Source organism: Prionailurus viverrinus, chromosome E2 (genome assembly GCF_022837055.1).
Source record: "Prionailurus viverrinus isolate Anna chromosome E2, UM_Priviv_1.0, whole genome shotgun sequence".
Lineage (NCBI taxonomy): Eukaryota > Metazoa > Chordata > Mammalia > Carnivora > Felidae > Prionailurus > Prionailurus viverrinus.
Window position 1 is genome coordinate 1544208 of NC_062575.1, and position 20830 is coordinate 1565037.

The following is a 20830-nucleotide window of genomic DNA, read 5'->3' on the forward strand; positions in this document are numbered from 1 at the left end:
AGGGTTGTATAGGTATACAATCATGTTTTAAAGTCACATTGAGATTGAAAGTAATGAGTTATTCTTGGGGCGTCTGGGTGGCTCAGTTGGTTAAGCGTCCCACTTCGGCTCAGGTCATGATCTCACATTTCATGGGTTCAAGCCCTGGATTGGGCTCTGTGCTGACAGCTCAGAGCCTGGAGCCTGCTTCAGATTCTGTCTCCCTCTCTCTATGCCCCTCCCCTACTCACAGTCTGTCTTTCAAAAAATGAATAAAGCTGTTAAAAAAAAAAAAGGAATTCGTAATTACATTTATCTAAAATATCTAACGATTGGTGGAAGAGTATAAACCTCCAAATCCCATGTGGAGATAGGACTCTTAAGAAAAAAGAACTAGATTCCACATTTAAGAGAGCAGAGATCATCGGGGACTTCAATATTCTCAGATTCTCAATGTTACCCTGACCTGGAACCAGATTTCAAAATTACTGTGACATTCGAATGATCCTCCAAATCTGAAACTCTTCCTACCCAACAAGGACCTCACGATCCCCTGATCAGTAGGAATTTTTAATGTGGTCACCCCTGACAGACGTGTAGCGTTTAACAGCATGGTTTGTTCCGGCAGATAAAGTTCTACTCAAGGAGCATAATGATGGATATTTCAATATTCTTTCTCTGAGAGCACAGTGCACATAATTTAGCCCCTACCCATGTCTCCATGGCGTCCATTCCCTTTTGATTAAGGGAATAGAATGAGTCTCTTTTGCCCTTGAACGACTACAGTTCAAACATAGGAGTGACCCATGGTGATCACAGGTGTTAAGTAGTCAGAGACTCCTCCAAGTTGACTCTGATTTACAGAAACTATGTAAATTCTCACTCCACATAAAATGACATCTTTGTTGGAGAATTAAATTCATTACATGTTTTCTTTTCAAAGTTATTTATGGAACTTTCCCTTGGTTTAAAATTCTTCTCTGATAAAGTTCATATGTATATTGTACTACATTTTCTTAAAATTACCCTTCAATTTTAATTGCTGTTATAAAAATTACAATTGTATCTAAACATTTTAAACAAATCCATCTGCCTATAAAGTTGATGTGAATGTTTATGTCTAAATATGCCACGACTCCCTCCTCCTTCAGTAACCCAAGGCCTAAAGGTTGCTGTCAATTGGTGTGCATCCTTGGAGAAACATCTTATCTACAGTGACGTAGTAAAATCTCCTTTAAATAACCACTATCTGACCCTTTTGTTGCTTTTAAGGACATATTCTGAATGTCCTCTATGCAGAAAAAAATGTGGTTTATGGAAAGCCCTACAGGAAACATGAAGACAGTAATACATATATTTTGGATTTCCTCCAGATCTTCTGCCCCAGTTAAGACCAATTTCCACTTGAAATTGATGGGCTCTTCCAACTTGGAAATGGGGATTATCTTCCTCATTCAGGCAGCAGTGGGGATCCTGGGAAATTCCCTCCTCTTTGGTGTTCATACCTTCACTTTGCTCACAGGACACAAGTTGAAAACCAAAGACTTGATTCTCAACCAACTGGTCTTAGCCAACAACTTGGTGCTTTTCTCCAAAGGGATCCCTCAGACCATGGCAGCTTTTGGATGGAAATCTTTCCTAGATGACCCTGGATGTAAAGTTGTCTTCTATGTCCACAGGGTGAGCAGAGGAGTTGCCCTCAGCATCACCTGCCTGTTGAGTGGCTACCAGGCCAGTAAGCTTCATCCTAAAATCTCTGGGGTGATGGGGCTCAGAACGTCTCCAAAATGCATTGGCTTCTGCTGTTTCCTCTGCTGGATCTTGCATCTCCTGTTAAATATCTACACTCCAATGAAAATGACTGGGCCAGTGAACAGCAAAAACCTTACTTTAAAAAATATATTTGTCTACTGTTCTAAACTACCACAAGATAAACTTAGAGACTCACTAAATGCTGTCATATATTTTTATTTTGACTTTGTGTTTTTGAGCATCATGGTGTGGGCCAGTGGCTCCATGGTCCTTGTCCTGCTCAGGCACAAGCAGCGAGTCCAACACATTCACAGCCGCAGCCTTTCCCCCAGACCCTCCCACGAGGCCAGAGCCACACAAACCATCCTGATGCTGGTGAGCTCCTTTGTCTGCTGTTACTGTCTCTCTTCCATTTTGTCTTTTTGCATAACATTTATTCGGAGTCCAAACGAGTGGCTAGTAAACATCAGTGTGTTTGCAGCATCATGTTTTCCAACATTCAGCCCATTTGTGTTCATCAGCAGTGATATGCATGTCTCTCGGTTCTGCTCTGCCTGCTGGACAAGGAAAACAATTTCCTTAATCTGGTAAAACAGTTGTCTATCTTTTGATCTGTGCAGATAAATCTATTTTTAGTTTCACCCTTCATTAAAATATACGTGACTATTTGGTGCTAGTTACAATTCTAGGAATCTGTGATATCCAGTGATTAACACCCCACTCTCATACAGGCATAGTAGAGCCAAAATAGATTTATACAATATGCAATTATTACTTAACATACACAGGCTGTATTCCGCAACTAAGAAGTTTAAGGTCCTTTACAGAGTATAGTGTATGAGAACTACTTGCCAACATAAGTAAAATGTCACCTATATCTAGTAAGGGCTTCTCAATAGTTGTAATATGTTTTTTCCCTAAACGTAAGTGAATGAGACTGTATCTATCAGGGAAAAGATCTGGAATGGCCCATATGGGGAATGTACATACAACCTTTTTTTTTTTTTTTAAATGTTTATTTATTTTTGACAGAGAGAGAGAGAGCGTGAGCAGGGGAAGGGCAGAGAGAGAGGGAGACACAGAATCTGAAACAGGCTCCAGGCTCCGAGGTATCAACACAGAGCCTGATGCGGGGCTTGAACTCATGGACAGCGAGATCATGACCTGAGCCAAAGTCGGACGCTCAACAGACTGAGCCACCCAGGCACCCCTGTACACGCAACTTTAATAAACAACAAAACTGTAGTGTTTGTGGCAGAATACCACAGGTCAGAGAAAAATTCTAAACTTTGTCCTAACAATGACAAAGGTCAATGAAGAGGTGTAGGAACATGTGTGAATCATCACCTTTGCTTTTTAGATGTCATTTAGTACATACATAATAAAATGTGTTTCATTTTAATAAACTTCCATTTGACTCCCAATTTTGGTTAAAATATTATGGTTTAATGGTTCTCAAACCTAGTGTGTTTCCAACCTTCAGTCATTGGCATTTATTTTAAACAAAAGGCAGGGACACCTGGGTGGCTCAGTCGGTTGAACATCCCATCTTGATTTCGGCTCAAGTCATGATCCCAAGGTCGTGGGATCGAACCCTGCATCAGGCTCTGTGCTGAGCGTGGAGCCTGCTTAAGATTCTCTTTCTCTCTCTCTCCACCTCTCTCCCCTGCTTGCACTCCCCCTAAAATAAAATAAACAAACAAAAGACAAAATTTCAAGAGCTTAAGCATTTTTCACTCTATTTCTCACATTTAGTATCAAATATAAGAGTTCTTTTTTCCCCCACTGGCCTATTTTTCTCTATTTAATTCACGCTGTTCATATTGTCCTTAAGGATTTTATCTTATTTTATATTAGTTTAGTTTAGTTTAGTTTGAGAGAGAAAGAGAGAGGGAGAGAGCTGGGGGGAGGGCAGAGAGAGAGGGAGAGACAGAGAATCCCAAGCAGCCTCTAAACTGTGAGCACAGAGCCTGACACGGGGCTCAAACTCACAAACCATGAGATCATGACCTGACCTGAAATCAAGAGTCACATGCTTAACTGACTGAGCCACCCAGGCGCCCCGTGTCTTTAGGATTTTAATTCAATCTTTTAATTTTGCTGAAGAGTCCAGGCAATTTTACAACTACAGTAAAACCTTGGTTTGTGAGTAACTTGTTATGTGAGTGTTCCACAAAAGCAGCAAACATTTCTAATATATTTTAACTTTATAAACGAGCAACGTCTTGCAATACGAGTAGTACATGATGCCAAACGTTACATGATTACAACTGAACCAATGGTTCTCTCTCTCTCCCTCTCCCTATCTCTCTGCAGGATTGTGGGTGATTGTCTCCCATGCTCAGATGCTCAGTCTCAGGGCATGGTATTTGGCAGAAATCAGTGATTTTTCAGAATGCTGGAAGTTGCCTACAACTGGTACTAGTGTATTTTTTGTCACTTCAAAGCACCTGTGGACAGTCCTTTGCTTCTCCATACAAGAGAAAGCTTAGGAAGGCTTTGCTTCATTCTAGGTCCGGCTGCCTGCAGATATAGACCCTTTCCTCTGCTGCCATATTGCCTTATATGTTCAATGTAACATAATATATGACAAGAGTGTATTAACATTATACTGCAGTCAATATCCACGCGAGCATATACAATGACCCTGTGCAGAAAAAGATTCCATTGAGCCAACAGACAGCAGTGATTCTGTTATAATGAAAGTTGTCCTAAAAATAACTCTCCTCTCATCTCCCTCACACCAGCCATGAAGGTTTTCAAAGGTAAGTGCAGGTTAATTTATTTTTCTTTATATTTTGTATTATATTACAGTATTGTAATCATTTTTATTTGAATATTTTTGGGTTGTGAAATGAATCATCTGAGTTTCCATTATTTTTTATGGAGAAATTCACTTTGATATACAAGTGCTTTGGATTACAAGCATGTTTCTGGAACAAATTATACTCGTAAACCAAGGTTTTACTGTATTTTATAGTTAATTTTGATAAATCCTAGGACTGAATGCTATCTTCGAGAAAGTATAACCTTATTTATTTGCACACAGAAAATGACATTTAAAGGCCTCCTTAAGTCCAATTAATTTTTATAAAAATTTCATGAACTGTGCAACTCTTTCTTGAGCTCAAGTTTGCACAATAGTCTCTGATGAGGCCTTATCGTTCCCATTATATCCATTCACACAGTCCCCGCTATCAGGTCAGGGTGTGTTTCTCTAAACCACCCTGATTAAATGCTTTCTAATTACCAGTCACCACTAACTTCTGTCTTCTCTAGTCCTAAGGTAATTCTTAGACCAATTAATTCCTGAATAGTTGATGAGAATACATTGTATCTATAACTGAGCCTTAGCCCAAGGACACCTAATCCATACAGTTGATCAACGAAGCCACAGAAGATACAGCAGTTTCCTTATCTGTGATGACCCACCTCCCAGTGAGCTCTCGGAGACCTGTGCTTATGCCCGCCGCCCTCAGTTCCTTCCTCACCTGCATGTCTGTCCTCTGACCTTACTGGTCTGTATGCTCTATGGCAGATTCCATATTTTCTAACAGTGCGCCTGAAATTATTTTATCTTTATGGGTTTACTAACAATTCGCTCATACATACAAGCTAACTATCCTCATGTCCATCTGGAAGATGAGAAAACACATTTACAGCCTATGAACTCCAGCCATCATTCCACAGCACCACTCGACTCAACCTTGTTTGTCCAAGTTCCAGACCCTGTTTTTAATGGAAATACTTTGCTTCCAAGTAACTGATCATCCTGTTTCTGAAGTTGAATGAATCACTTGGGGAAAGGTGTTTCTTTTGCATTTTATGGACTGATCTGTGTTTCACCTGATTTTCAGCCAAGCTATCACTTTCTGGGTCTGTAAACACTGATAGGGATACTGATTGTGTTTATGTTTCATGCCTTGCCCCTCATGACAGAAGTCTCACTCAAGAGAAACCTGCTAGTTAAATCTAACATTCAACCTTTTTGGTTTCCCATTTCCTTTTTTTTTTTTCTCTTTTCAGCTCTGTGCAGGTTATGTATAATTCATCTCCATTAAATTCTTACATTTTATTTATGTTTTTTGGTGCTATAATTTAAGGACCACACTTATGTTTACCCCATTTTTTTCTTTACACTTTTATTGTGAAATGTAACATTACTACAGGGAATTATTATACATATATTATATATATATGTATATATATTAAGTATATTTAGAATATTATATATGTATATATATTAAATATATATATTTAGAATTTAACAAATGTTCCTAAAATAGATACTTCTGTATCTGCCACTGAGGGAAATACAAAGTATACTTGTAGTGTGCCCTGCCATGTCAAGTGCTCCATGCCAGACACGGTCTACACCTCCTCCAAGAGGAAAGCAACATCCAGATTTTTAAAGTCGGCATCTTTTGGACTTAAAGAAATTTTTAATGCTTATTCATTTTTGAGAGACAGAGTGCAAGCTGGGAGTGGGGCGGGGGGGGGGGGGTGGGGTGCGGGAGGAGACACAGAATCCGAAGCAGGCTCCAGACTCCGAGCTGTCAGCACAGCTCCCAACTTGGGGCTCGAATTCATGAACTGAGATCATGACCTGAGGCAAAATTGGAAGCTTAACCAACTGAGCCACACAGGTGCCCCTTTTGGATTTTCTCAATAGTTTTCCTTACTATGCATAAATTCTAAAACTATAGTTTGTTTTTGTATACTATTGACATTTATAGGAGTGAAATCATATATTATGCATTTATTTTGCCCAACCCATGTCAGTAAGATTCATTTATGCTGTTCAATGTGTCTGTATCATCCATTTTCATTGCTGTTGAGGGCACCACATTCCACTTTCCTAACGGCACACGGGAGAAAAATGAGGCAGAAACAAGTCAGCTGCAAGAGAAAGGGAGCAGGGGACGACAGTTTGGAAGGATGGTTGCCCCAAACTCCTCATTCTTGTATTTATTGGGAAAATCATATCAATCATCAATAGACATCACAATTCATTACACTGTTTAAAGAGTGTTCTCGGGGAAAACAGAGCTTGTTGAAGCATGTAGCGGGAATAATGTATGGCTGAGCAGGCACAATCAAAACATCTGATCAGACCCATAACAGGTGGTCATGGTCTCTGAGAAGGCGGAGAAGTACGAGCAAAAGCAGCAGGCGGCTGTCCACCCTGAGCGGGCCAGGCGTTCCCAGCTGCTCGGCTTCAGCAACATCAACCGCCTCCCCAGAGAGACATTTCACTAGATGTTTTTCTTAGAGCTATATTGTTTATTGTATAGTTGTAGTTAATGTTTTCCTCCAATATTATGTTTTAAGCATCACATTGATCTGAGGGCCCATTACACCGTATCACGATTTCTATTCTACAGTGATGGACCTTTGTATTGCTTTCACGTGTTGGGAGTAACAATGCAGCTGTGTAAGTTTTTGTCCATGTTTTGATGCATATTAGAACATATTTCTTTAGAGAAGTTCCCTCCCACACCAGGTTCTGTAACATAGTCTATCATAAATCAAGTGATTGTCCAGATGTATGTGGATCTCCTTCTAAACTCTACATGGTCCCCACTGATCTGTATGTGTAACTCTGCAAATATCTAATATCAAACTGTCATTTTTAGTTTTATAACAAGCCCTAATTTCTGAAGAACAATCCACCTTATCTTTTTTTTTCTTTACCTTCTAAATGTGTCTTGATGATTATTTTTCCTGTGAATTGTAAGTTTTAACTTCTTTTTTAAATGTTTTTATTTATGTTTGAGACAGAGAGAGACAGAGCATGAGCAGGGGAGGGGCAGAGAGAAGGAGACACAGAATCCGAAGCAGGCTCCAGGCCCAACGCGGGGCTCGAACTCACGGACTGTGAGATAATGACCTGAGCTGAAGTCGGACACTTAACCGACTGAGCCACCCAGGTGCCCCGAATTGTAAGTTTTAAAAACCAACTGTCGGGGCGCCTGGGTGACTCAGTCGGTTAAGCGTCCGACTTCAGCTCAGGTCACGATCTCGCGGTCCGCGAGTTCGAGCCCCATGTCGGGCTCTGGGCTGATGGCTCAGAGCCTGGAGCCTGCTTCTGATTCTGTGTCTCCCTCTCTCTCTGCCCCTCCCCCGTCCATGCTGTGTCTCTCTCTGTCTCAAAAATAAATAAACGTTAAAAATAAAAAAAATAATAAAAAATAAAAAACCAACTGTCAACTTCAACCAGAGTAACGAGAGTCAACAAAATAAAAACTTAAAATAAGCATTTTATTTTTATTTTTATTTTTTTTTATTTTTTAAATTTTTTTTTTTTTTCAACGTTTATTTATTTTTGGGACAGAGAGAGACAGAGCACGAACTGGGGAGGGGCAGAGAGAGAAGGAGACACAGAATCGGAAACAGGCTCCAGGCTCTGAGCCATCAGCCCAGAGCCTGACGCGGGGCTCGAACTCACGGACCGCGAGATCGTGACCTGGCTGAAGTCGGACGCTTAACCGACTGCGCCACCCAGGCGCCCCTTAAAATAAGCATTTTAGCACTTGCAACTCTTTCTCTTAAAACTATCAACCATACCAGAATTTACTTTGAAATTGTGTATGTCTGCAAAATTATTATTTTTTTTAAATAGTAGAAAACATTATCAGGATATGGATTATCCTTACATCCCAGCCCCATTTCACCATCCTGCTTGTTTTTTTACTAATTTGAATATTAGTTTTTAAGAGTCATTATGGCAGATTCCTAGTTTAGAAAAAAAAAATTCCGAGGTCTAATATGCCCACAAATACATATATTTTTAAATGTTTACTTATTTATTTTGACAGAGAGAGATAGGGAGTGAGCAGAGGAGGAACAATGAGAGGGAGAGTAAGAGAATCCTAGGCAGGCTCTGCACCATCAGTGCAGAGCCCAATGTGGGGGTCGAACTCCCCAACCGTGAGATCATGACCTGAGCCGCAATCAAGAGTCTGATGCTCAACTGACTGAGCCACCCAGGCACCCTTATGCCCACAAATATTTTGATTGCTTTTTCTTTCAAATGGCATGCATATTGGCTGAGGACATTTCTTTTGAAACTTTATTTACTACTTAGCCCATTCTATCTTTTCAAAATATTTTAAGGTTTTTTCAATTAACTTAATTTCAGTGTAATTCAGGTACAGTGTTATATTAATTTCAGGTGTCCAATACAGTGACTCAGCAGTTCTCTATAATGTTTTATTTAAACATTAAATACAGAGTGTGTGAGAGCACGTGTGAGAGGGGAAGGGGCAGAGAAAATCTCAAGCAGGCTCTGTGCTGTCAGTGCAGAGCCTGATGAGGGGCACGAACTCACGAGTCATGAGATGATGACCTGAGCCAAAATCAAGAGTTGAATGCTTACTCAACTGAGCCACCCAGGGACCCATTTTGTTTCTTAAATTCCATGAGTGAAATTAAATGGTATTTGTCTTTCTCTGACTTATTTCACCTAGAATTATACCCTTCAGATTCATCCATGTTGTTGCAAATGACATTTCATTCTTTATGGCTAACATTCCTATACATCCTGAAGATGTACATACACACACATACATATTATACACACATTGTATACACACACATCTTTATTGATTCATCTATTGATGGACACTGGCTATTTCTAGATCTTGGCTTGTAAATAATGCTGCCATAAACATAGGGATGCCTGTATCTTTTCAAATTCATGTTTTCGTATTCTTTGAGTAAATGCCCAGTAGTGGAATTACTGGATCATACGGTAATCCTGCTTTTAATATTTTCTGTAATCTTCCTATTGTTTTCCACAACAGCTGCACCAGTTTGCATTCTCACTAAGAGTGCTGTAGGGTGCCTTTCTCCTCCACATCCTTGCCAACACTTGTTGCCTTTTGCGTTTCTGATTTTAGCCATTATGACAGGTGTACAGTGATAGCTCATTGTGGTTTTGATTTGCACATCACTCATTAGTGATGTTGAGCATCTTTTCATGTGTCTGTCGGCTGGCTGAGGATATTCTTGATACACATAATTTTTACTTCAACATTTTAAAAACATTTATTTCATGGTACATTTGCATTCACTAACTGTGGAAAGGGAAGAGCTCAAAAAGATTCTTGTTCCTCTATATTTCCTACTGTACATGTGCATAACTTTCTCCTGTCCTTGATTCTCCTTATTACAATGGGTCTAAACAGCATGTTTCCCTTTTGTAAACAGTCTCCCTCAGTAACTTCCTCCTTCTTTGTGTTTCATTATCTATAGGCCTGCTTCTCCTTTCATGTCTTAAGATGTTTGGCTTTCCTTTAAAATTTCCAAAGGCTTTACCCCTTTCCAACGGCTTTTGAGATTTCCTCCATCTGGTATTTCTTTCTTTTTTAAATTAAGCTCTACACCCAATGTGGAGCTTGAACTCACAACCCTAAGATGAAGAGTCACGTGCTCTACCTATTGAGCCAGCCAGACATCCCTGCTATTTTTTAGTTGTATAGGCATTATCATTTATCCTATCTATATTGTGTTCTTTACCAAACCATTGTATTTGACGTCCAATGTTTCCACATATCACAACTTTTAAAGTTTACTTTTACTGTTTTTGAGAGAGAGCATGCACCTGCAAGAGCGCAGGAAGGGCAGAGGGAGGGAAAGAATCTTGAGCAGGTTCCATGCTCAGCGCAGAACCCAACACAGGGCTCGATCTCACAACCGTGATACCATGACCTGAGCCAAAATCAAGACAGATGCTTAACAAACTGAACCACCCAGGTGACCCAACTATCACAACTTTTATATTGTACTATATTACTAATATCCTCCTCACTTTGAAAACCACTACTACATTTTACTTTAGAGATATTTTAGTCTTTTACAACATATGTTTTTTCCAGTGTTATAGGTAGCCCCTTTTACAATGGTTTTGGTTACAAGTAACTTTGAAAGGTAAGGCCAAACAATGCCTTCTTCACTAGATATGAAGAAACCAGGAAGTCAGGTAATGAAAAGGGGGGTGTCCAACAGTCAAGTAATCTTTCTGCAGTAGCAGCTGCTAGGTTTTGCTTGCCAATCTGCCATAGCCTTGTCTAGTAAGGAAACCACAAGGCCAAACGGATTGAGAAAGATTACTCCTCACATAGATAGCGTAAGAAAGCTGGCAAACATTCTGTCACCTCCTGCTATGCTTGTCACATAGGACACCACCAAACCAAAGGGACCAGATTATAGGCAGCATGTATAGTGGTACTGTTGCTGAGGAGCCGATTCAAGCCTGGATCTGAGTGGTTTTACATTCTTGCAAATGGACCCTAGGGAGGGAAAGATTAAGTGGAAATTTCCATGCCTCACAGGAACCAGGAAGGTAGTGAAACTCTCATACACTGATGGTAGGAAATATGAAAAGAAATAACCATTTCACATCAGTTTGGCAATTTCTTAAAAAGTTAAACATTTACCTACCCTATGCTTCAAGCATTGCACTCAGAGGAACTAACACAAGAGAAATGAAACATGTATCTGTATAAAGATTTATACGTGAATTTTCATAGCAGCTTTATTTGTAACAGCCCAAACCTGGAAACCCAGATGTCAATTAACAGAGGAACAGAACGTCAGACAGCAGTAGATTCACACCAGAGAATACTACTCAGCAGTGAAAGAACAAACTATTTTTTTGAATCTCTAATTATGCAGCATATATGAAACCAGAAAAATTCCAATCATCTAGAATTCTAGAAAATGTAGTCTATTGTAAAGGAAAGTAAACTCAGGTTTGCCCAAAGAGCCAGAGAGGGCAGGGAAAGAGATTAATAACAAGCAGGAGTTAAATATGTGTGGGACTTATGTTTATTGTCACAATTACGATGATTTCATGGATTATACTTGTCAAAAACTTATTTATTTATTTATTTATTTATTTATTTATTTATTTAATTTTATTTTTTTAATGTTTATTTATTCTGGAGAGAGAAAGAGAGACAGAGCATGACCAGGGGAGGCGCAGAGAGTGAGGGAGACACAGAATTTGAAGCAGGCTCCAGGCTCTGAGCTGTCAGCACAGAGCCTGACGCAGAGCTCGAACTCATGAACCATGAGATCATGACCTGAGTGGAAGCCGGAGGCTTAACCGACTGAGCCACTCAGGTGCCCCGTCAAAAACTTATTTATACACTTTAAATACGTGCAATTTACTTCATGTGCAATAACTTAATGGTTAAGCAATCATTCAAAATAAAGTACGGATCTCCCCCTCTTCATAAAAAATCAGGTTTGTCAACCCTCTATTATCTCCATCACCTCCTCTTTTTTTTTTTTTAATGTTATATTTGAGAGAGCGAGCAACCATGGGGGAAGGGCAAAGAGAGAGAGAAAGAGAGAATCCCAAGCAGGCTTTGTGCTGTTACAGCAGAGCCCGACATGGTGCTCAAACTGAACTGTGAGATCATAACCTGAGCTGAAATCAAGTGTCAGATGCTTAACTGACTGAGCCACCCAGGTGCCCCACCCATCACTCTCTGCTAACGCTTTAGGAGGAATGCCTTACCTCAGGAATAGCAAATACTGTTGAGCAATGAAGGATGTTTCCGCCTTAGTCTTCTAAGGTCAACAGCCCAGAAAGCCACAAGAATCCACAAAACCTTTATTTTCTATGCAAATGACCTCAGCTACTCAAGACACACAGGCCCGAAGGTACGTGCCCGCCCAACACAGCCAAGCCACAGTCACTGCAGTAGCTATGGGTACACTTTTAGAAGAGGCACGGTCCACCTGTTCGCTGCAGGCTCTACCTCTCCCTGTCAACGCAATGTCTGTGCACCAATGATGGTATTCCCTGGGCCCTACAGCTTTAAGATCAGTGACACTACTTTACAAAACTCTAGACATCAGGGCACGTGGCTCCTCTGAAGGACCTGGGGAAGACAACTCCTCTTCACCATGAGGTCATCACAGAATATGCGCCATAAGCAAAGAAACTAGTCCCGGAAGCACCGGATACTGTCACCAGTGCCTGCTCGTCAACGTGACCTCTGGGCCTGCAAAAAGACCTTGGCATTCAGGCTGCCAATCAGTTGTACAAAGCCTACAGTCTTTCCTTGGAGGCCATGGGCAACAGTGCGAACTAGGCCCGAAATGAAGAGCTGTCCTCTGCCATTACACGGTCTCTTCTGAGGCGCACCAAAGTTTAGGACTCCCACACAAGCTGTTCACCCCTGCATGTTTTCAAAGCACCTGTTAGTGAATACAATCCCCAAGACAAAAGGTGGCTTGAACAATAAGGCCTTTTTTACTGCACAAACCATAGCAAGGTGAACCCGTGTACGGTTGGTGACATGGAGACTGGAAAATCCATCACAAGTGTCATGAAAACAATGTCCATGAAGACAAATTTCCTCTTCAAGTCACCAACAGAACACAAATAAGGTCTTTTGGGAGAAAACTGGGTCAAGAATGTGACGAATTAAAGAGAAGGTAATGATGTCCCCCTAAAGGCTCAAGTTGCTCATTTTCTCCAGAGAAATCAGAGGTCTACTTCCGTAAATACCACGGGAGCCTGGGCATTTCAGACAGTAGAGTTCAGAGGACTTACACCACAGAAACTGGCAGTGACACAATCTCGGCAAGGGCCCCACCCAGGTTAGGAAGAGTGGCTCCTGGAAGCTTCCCACATACCTGGAATATACAGGGAATCTTCCCTGTGGTGTTTTAAGATGCAGGAGTTCAACTTCAGGAAGATGTCTCCTTCACGAAGGCTCTCCTCCAATGTCTTTATATCAAACAGGTAAACAGCCTGTTCCCTACACAGCCATGGCTTTGCTCTGTGTGAACTTCCCGGTGCCTGATGAGGGGAGACTTTTGGCTGAAGGCTTTCCCACATTCACTGCACTCAATGAGGTCTTTCTTCAGTGTGGACTTTTTTGTGTCAAATGAGGTCACATCTCTGGCTGAAGGCTTTCTCACATTCAGTGCACTCATAAAACCCACCTGCACTGTGAACATTCTGGTGCTCAATCAGAGCAGGCCGCTGACTGAAGACTTTCCCACATTTGCTGCATGTATAGACTTCCTGTGTGGTGGTGAATGAGGTTAGGCCTTCGGCTGAAACCTTTTGCGCATTGGTTGCACTCATGAGGCCGTTCTCGGGTATGAATTTTTTGGTGTTGAGCAAACTGGGTGTCACTGAAGAATTCCCCATGATCCCTGCACTCGGGAGCCCTGTCTCTAGCGTGAACTCTGTTGTGTTGAATGAGGTAGGACTTGCGGGTTAAGGATTTCCCACATATCCTGCACTCATAACGTCTTTCTCTAGTGTGAACTCTCTGGTGTTGAGTGAGTCCAAAACTTTGGCTAAAAAGTTTCCCACACTCCTTGCACTCATAAGGCCTTTCTCCAGTGTGAATTCTACGGTGTTTAATGAGGCAGGAGTTGTCAGTAAAACATTTTCCACATTCACCACACTTATAAGGCCTCACTCCAGTGTGAACTCTCTGATGTTTAATGAGGCTGGAGCTATGTCTAAAGAATTTCCCACATTCACTGCACCCATAAGGCTTTTCTCCAGTGTGAATTCTCTCATGTACAGTAAGGGTAGACTTTTGGCCAAAGAATTTTCCACATCTGCTGCACTTGTAAGGCTTTTCCCCAGTGTGAGTTCTTTGGTGCTGAATGAAACCGAAGATATTGGTGAAGAATTTTCCACATTCATTACATTTATAGGGCATTTCTCCAGTGTGGACTTTCTGATGCTGCAAGAGGTTAAACCTTCGGGTGAAGGATTTCCCACATTCACTGCATTTGTAAGGCTTTTCTTGGGCATGGACACTCTGGTGTTGAGCAAGAGAGTATTTGTGGCTGAAGGCTTTCTTGCCTTCACACCAACTGTGATGGCTTTTCCCACTGTGAACAGCTTCCCCACACATGGTGCTACTGTGAGCTTTCCGTCCATCATGACTGGCCTGGTGCTGGTGCTCGCCTGAACCGGTGAGGAAGTCCTTGTCGACCTCCCCACAGGTGAAGGACTCCCCTGGCACATGGAACCTGCAGCTCTTCACAAGTGAAGCCCTTTTCAGGGGTTTCTCTACACTGTGCTGCTTCCCGTGCTGGTGAAGGTTTGCAATGAAACTGGTCCGTCTCCCACATGTGCCAGGTCTCAGCTGGGAATGTGTTCTCTGATGCAGAGCCACACCCAAAATGTCTTTCAGGACCAGACCACATATCTCACAGGGGTGTGCCTTCTGGGGATCTGGGCTTGCCTGGTGAGTCCTAACCTGCGACGCTCCTACAAAAGCGCTCTGCTCAGAAGGTGCCTCCCCATCCCCTGCTCCATGCCAACAACCTGCAAGCAGAGAAATTCTAGTGAAGCACACAGACGCAGTAATGGGAAGAGGCAGCACCATCATTAACGTGTGTCCAATACACCAGTGGATGAGTTGATGGCACTGTTTCTGGGACAAAGGAGTTGGGGTCAGGGTCAAGAAGCTGCTTCTAAAGGTCACACAGTGGGGAGGCCTCACCAGGTGAAGAACACATGGTGGGGCCATGGCACAGGGAGGAGCAGTAGGATCCACAGCTCACTCCTCTGCTAATGGCTCTCGGTAAATCCTTGCCCGTAACTGTGCAGAAGGGCGCACCTGGGCCCAGGAAAACCAAGTGTAAGACAGCTGGTGTTTAAGAACCACATGAGGATACGTGCACACCCCACGATATGGTATGTACAGGCCGACGTGACAGAGTGCTGCAAGGGAAGCAATAAGAGAGGGGCTCAGAGAAGGGGGAATGAACCAAATTCAGAGCAGAAATGACAACTCAGCAAGTGTCAAGAATGGGGAAGGAAGTAGAAACGAGGTGGCCAGTGGCACCAGGACTTGAGCGGACTAGGACAGGTTTCTGGTATCATCTGAACACAGCCCTGATCAGCCCATCTTGTCATGGCTGGAGTCACGTTGATCCTGCGAAGCACCCAGACCTCTCCTCCCTAACCTGGGGTTCAGGAACTAAACAGGACCTGCACAATTCAAGTCCTAAGGGAAAGGCAGGATAGATGAGTGGTCCGCACAGGCCCAGAGCAACTAAACACATAGGAGACCACAGGAAAGAAAATTAGTATTACCAAAACAATCCTCAGAGGAGGACCCTGCAAGAACTGCCATAGTCCCCGTGAGAACTGACCATGGTAGTGTCCACAGTTCCTGGCACAGGCAGGGACAAGGGAATGTCCTCACTTACAGGAAGTGGGCAAAACCTGGGGCAGGAAGGTGGTGTGGATTTGGACAGAGTCAGCCAGACAGTGAAAGGGCAAGCAAGGTGGAAACCAGTAGCATAACTGCAAGACTACTGGTCATGTGAATCCTTCCCAGTGAGGCCCTGGGGCAGTGCACTCAGCCCAACCCTAACAACAGGTAACCGAGAAATGGGGAAGGAAGCAGCACCCATGTTTCTGATGGGACAAGTACCCAGCTACCCCTGGGATAAAAACAGAAAAGCAGAGCTTAGCCCAGGTCCCTGGGGTAGGAATGAGGGCCTTACCCAGGGAGGTCACAAGTGCAAAGTTCTCCAGCATCACATTGTGGAATAGCCATCTCTGAGCCTCATCGAGGAGACCCCATTCCTCCCAAGAGAAGTACATGGCCACGTCTTCAAATGTCACACTGTCCTGTCAGGATGGAGACAGATGAAACCACAAATAGCCCCTCTCCCAAAGATCCACAGTCTCTTCCCCCAACAAAACCACCCCATTAGGGGCACCTAGGTGGCTCAATCGGTTAAGTGTCTGACTTCGGCTCAGGTCGTGACCTCACGGTTTGTGAGTTTGAGCCCCATGTTGGCTTCTGTGCTGACAGCTCGGAGCCTGGAACCTGCTTCAGATTCTGTGTCTCCCTCTCTCTGCCCCTCCCCCACTCACACGCTGTCTCTCTCTCTCTCAAAAATAAACAAACAAAAAAAACTTAAAAAACCCTATCCCATGGGCACCACTGGTGCTCTCTCCTCATGGTCCCTAATTGCTGTTCAGCCCTCAGCAACCACAGCAAATCATCAGATAAACACCATCTAAACTCTGGGCCTGGCACACAGGGCCCCACTCCTCCTGCCAATACCCCTGTTGTCCTCTAGACTGTGCATCCCAGACAACCAAATCTGGGCGTTCCCTTCAAGCTTAAGTCCTCAATATCAGGACCCTCGGGCCATTAGTTCACACTCCCTCCTCACAGGCACATTACTCTGTAGATTGCACCTCTTTTACATCTCTGGAGCCCACAGATGCGTTCCCTCCACCACCACAACTACCTCCCTGCCCCGCAGCACAGGCTTCCCCCTGGACTCTCCCCTCGTCACTTGGCACAAGGCATCACAAGACATTGCTTGCTGAGCAAACTCAAGTAGGATCCAGAACTACTCAATCTCTGATGGCTTCTATTATTAAGCACAGTCCAGAATCCTGCTGGGAAAACCTCCCCTTCATAGGGAGAAAGCTAGCTCTGTTCTTTGCTTCAACCTCACCAACCAGAACCACACCCACATCTCAGATATCCCCTTGTGTGCTGCCCATCCTGTCCCCTCCAGTCGCACCTAAACCTTATTCAAAACCCAGCCCCAGGGGCGCCTGGGTGGCGCAGTCGGTTGAGCGTCCGACTTCAGCCAGGTCACGATCTCGCGGTCCGGGAGTTCGAGCCCCGCGTCAGGCTCTGGGCTGATGGCTTGGAGCCTGGAGCCTGTTTCCGATGCTGTGTCTCCCTCTCTCTCTGCCCCCCCCCCCCCCCCCCCCCCCGTTCATGCTCTGTCTCTCTCTGTCCCAAAAATAAATAAACGTTGAAAAAAAAATTTAAAAAAAAAAACAAAAAAACCCAGCCCCAGTGCTCTTCTACCCTAGGCCTAATAACTCATAGATGACCACAGTGGACTCTGAAATAACCCACCATCCTGACTGAAACATCTCATGTCCCACCCAAGGGTCAACGCGAAATCCTGGGGAATCCACAGAAAGGTGAAAAAGCACCAGTTCCAGCCTCAATTACTCCTGTGCCTCCACATGCTTCTCATGTCCACTTCTCTCTTGGAAACCTTGGTAACCTGCCAGATCATCCTTCTTGCCCACACCCTCCTCATGGCCACTTTTCTCCCTCCCCTATGTCCCCAACACCGACTACCTTCAACAAGGTGCCCAAGCAAGAGACCCAGTTCTTGGCCCACACCATCCTCTTGGACGGTTAAGAGTACCACCACTGAGACTTGAAAATCCCCCCTCCTCAGTGTAAACCACAACTCCTCCTAGGCTGACACAGCAGCAATCACCTGCGGGATAGCTCCAGCCTGATACCTGCCCCCCACCACCAAAGCGTGCGTGCAACTGCCCACTTAATGCCTCTACTCAGCGGTCTCTGAAACATCTCAGGCTGCATACGGCTGAAACAAACCTCCTGATATCCCCACTGAACACTGTTTCCACCACTGACCACCTCATCTCCATTGACGGAGCTTCCAGCCTTCCAGCTGCTGAGACCAAAAACTTTAGGGTCGTCCCTGATTCCTTCCTTTCTCTCCTTCACTTTTCACAACCGAAAGTCTAGTTGGCCCTACTTTAAAAAAAATGAATCCAGAATCCAACCATTTCTCCCACCTCGTGGGCCACTGTTTACATCTGATAACACTCAACTAGCCAGCCTATTACAGTAGCATTCTTCTGGGTCATCCTTCTCCCTCCCTTATCCCAGCATCTGTCCTCCACTGTGCAGCCAGATGAAGCCTGTTAAGACCTGGATACGATCGGGGCGCCTGGGTGGCTCAGTCGGTTAAGCGTCCGACTTCAGCTCAGGTCACGATCTCGCGGTCCGTGAGTTCAAGCCCCGCGTCAGGCTCTGGGCTGATGGCTCAGAGCCTGGAGCCTGTTTCCGATTCTGTGTCTCCCTCTCTCTCTGCCCCTCCCCCATTCATGCTCTGTCTCTCTCTGTCCCCAAAATAAATAAACGTTGAAAAAAAAAAAAAAAAAAAGACTGGATACGATCACCTGACTTTTTTTTTTTTTTTTTTTTTTTTTAAAGCAGGAGCCCTGGCCCATTTCAGAATGGCTATTTTTTTTTTTTAATGTTTATTTATTTTTCAGAGAGAGAGAGACAGAGACAGAGAGTGAGTCAGGGAAGGGCAGAGAGAGAGGGAGACACAGAATCCGAAGCAGGTGCTGGGTTCTGAGCTGTCAGCACAGAGCCTGACACAGGGCTCAAACAAACTGCCAGATCATGACCTGAACCGAAGTCAGACGCTTAACCAACTGAGCCACCCGGGCGCCCCAAGATCACTTTGCTCTTCATCAACCTCCTATTGCCTCCAGAATAGACACCTGACCTCAAAGGCAACCATTCCAGTCCTGCCTCCTGTCCCCTTGCTTCCATGAGGGAAAAAAAGGAAACCTTCAGTTCCCTGGACGTTCCCAGCTAAATTAACGCCTCCAAGTATTTGCACGTATTAGTACCTGTTCCTAGGATAACTTTCCACACCTCTTTCAACTGGTTGCCAGAAACAAGAACCCCTCAGGACGCCATGTTCAGGGTTTCTCCAAGGTCCCCTAGACCCAAGACCTGGAAGAATGGCAGGCAGAGTCCCAGGACACCTTAACCCCGGGACGGAGACTCCCTCCACTGACCTGTGTTGGCCTCATGAGCATTTCTTCACCAACAGAAACCTGTGAAGAGAGGCAGGCCTTAGAGGAAGGTAACCATGGCCAGACTCCTTGGGCTCAGATCACCCTGTACCCCTGCCCCGCTCAAGGGCCAGGTGACCTCAGCTGTCAAACCCTTGTGCCTGAGTGAGACTCTTACCAGGGGTGTGACCTTGCTCAAAATGAAACCTCCCGGCGCCCCACTGTCCTCATCAACCCGCTTCCAATCTATTCTCTTTAAGAGCAACCTTTGGGAAACGTTTACTTATTATTGTTGTTATTATTATTATTATTATTATCTTTTAATGTTTATTTTTGACAAGCAGAGCGCGCGCAAGCGATCGGGGGATGGGCAGAGAGAGACAGACAGAATCCGAAGCAGGCTCCAGGCTCTGAGCTCTCAGCTTGAACCCAGGAAAGGTGAGATCATGACCTGAGTCGAAGTCAGAGGTTTAACCAACTGAGCCACCCAGGCGCCCCAACGTTTGGGAAATTTTTAAATCCCAGAGATCGTGTTCCTCCTTTGGCCAAAACTCTCTTTCGCATCTAGAGTCCTCCCATGAAGGGACAACCCCTCCAGCCCGCCAGTGCCCCCGCCGCACACCCTCTATTTCCCGAGGGCAGAGGGCGGACCCCACAGCCCCCGATTCCTCCCCCTCGGCGCCCCCTGCAGCCCGCTCCCGCACCCGGTCACGCCGGCGCTCAGACGCGGGGTCCCCGCCCGCGAGCGCCTCCCGGGCCCGGACATGGGGACCCGGGCCACAGAGACGCGAACAGGCGCCCCGCGCTCGGGCCTGAAGGGTCTGGGTGGGGGAGGGCGGGGAGGGTCCGGGGGCCGCGCGTTTACCTCAGCCGGGTCCCTGCGCGGACTCTGTGGGCGGAGCGGACACCCGGGCCGGCGGTCCCTGTCCCGACCTCGGCGCGAGGCAGCCCGGGGCAGCCCGGCGAGTCGCGGATGCCAGTCTGCGCAGCGGAGACACCGCCTCCCCTTGCGCTTTCTCGGTCCCATCACCTCGCTCCCAAACCAGTGCTTCAGCACCTCTACACCGATATAAGTTCCGAGAAACCGAAATGACCGCCAAGAAGAGGACGCCGGAAGTCCCGCCCCGGCATCACGTGCTTTCCCGGAAGTGCCCTCTCCTGAGCCTTCCTAGGCTCGGCGCAGCCCCGCGCGCAGGAAGAGCATTCTGGGGAGTGTAATTTCTGCAGCTCCGTGGGCTCCGCGAAGGGTGTCTCCACAGCTACCTCCCGGCCAAGTGCGCCGGCAGCGCGAGGGTCGCTGGGAAGTGGCCTCGCCACCGCGGGGCCGGGCTCCACTCCTTGAGGAAGGGCAACACCCATACTTCTGGGTTCGTTGTTGGAACTGGTCGCCAGAGTGTTTAGAAACATGTTAGACCCAATGAAGCTGAGCTTGCTTCGGAGGCTAGAAATATTACTTCAGATGCCCCCAAAGAGACAAATCCAAAT

At 44.9% G+C, this 20830-nt stretch overlaps 3 protein-coding genes across 3 annotated transcripts in view; 1 reads left to right on the forward strand and 2 right to left on the reverse strand.

Annotated features, from left to right (window-relative positions):
* The window catches only part of LOC125152410 (zinc finger protein OZF-like), a 516059-nt gene that overhangs the window by 301461 nt on the left and 193768 nt on the right, over positions 1 to 20830 (reverse strand). The gene's annotated exons all lie outside the window — the stretch shown is intronic.
* LOC125152442 (vomeronasal type-1 receptor 1) lies at positions 1393 to 2322 on the forward strand. The gene has a single exon (XM_047834386.1). The coding sequence runs from the start codon at positions 1393 to 1395 to the stop codon at positions 2320 to 2322; it is 930 nt and encodes a 309-aa protein (XP_047690342.1).
* LOC125152432 (zinc finger protein 211-like) lies at positions 2221 to 20338 on the reverse strand. The gene is made up of 5 exons (XM_047834360.1): positions 20211 to 20338; positions 16240 to 16366; positions 13778 to 15049; positions 13387 to 13698; positions 2221 to 2285 (listed from the first exon to the last, which is right to left on the reverse strand). The coding sequence occupies exons 2-4, from the start codon at positions 16337 to 16339 to the stop codon at positions 13637 to 13639; spliced, it is 1434 nt and encodes a 477-aa protein (XP_047690316.1). The 5' UTR covers positions 16340 to 16366; positions 20211 to 20338; the 3' UTR covers positions 2221 to 2285; positions 13387 to 13636.

Coding starts and splice junctions, on each gene's coding strand:
- LOC125152432 (XM_047834360.1), bottom strand. CDS start 16,339: ATGTACTTCTCTTGGGAGGAATGGGGTCTCCTCGATGAGGCTCAGAGA. Junction 15,050..16,239: donor TGCACTTGTGACCTCCCTGG/GTAAGGCCCTCA, acceptor CTCTGCTTGCAG/GTTGTTGGCATGGAGCAGGG. Junction 13,699..13,777: donor CATTCACCACCACACAGGAA/GTCTATACATGC, acceptor TTCACAGTGCAG/GTGGGTTTTATGAGTGCACT.
- LOC125152442 (XM_047834386.1), top strand. CDS start 1,393: ATGGGCTCTTCCAACTTGGAAATGGGGATTATCTTCCTCATTCAGGCA.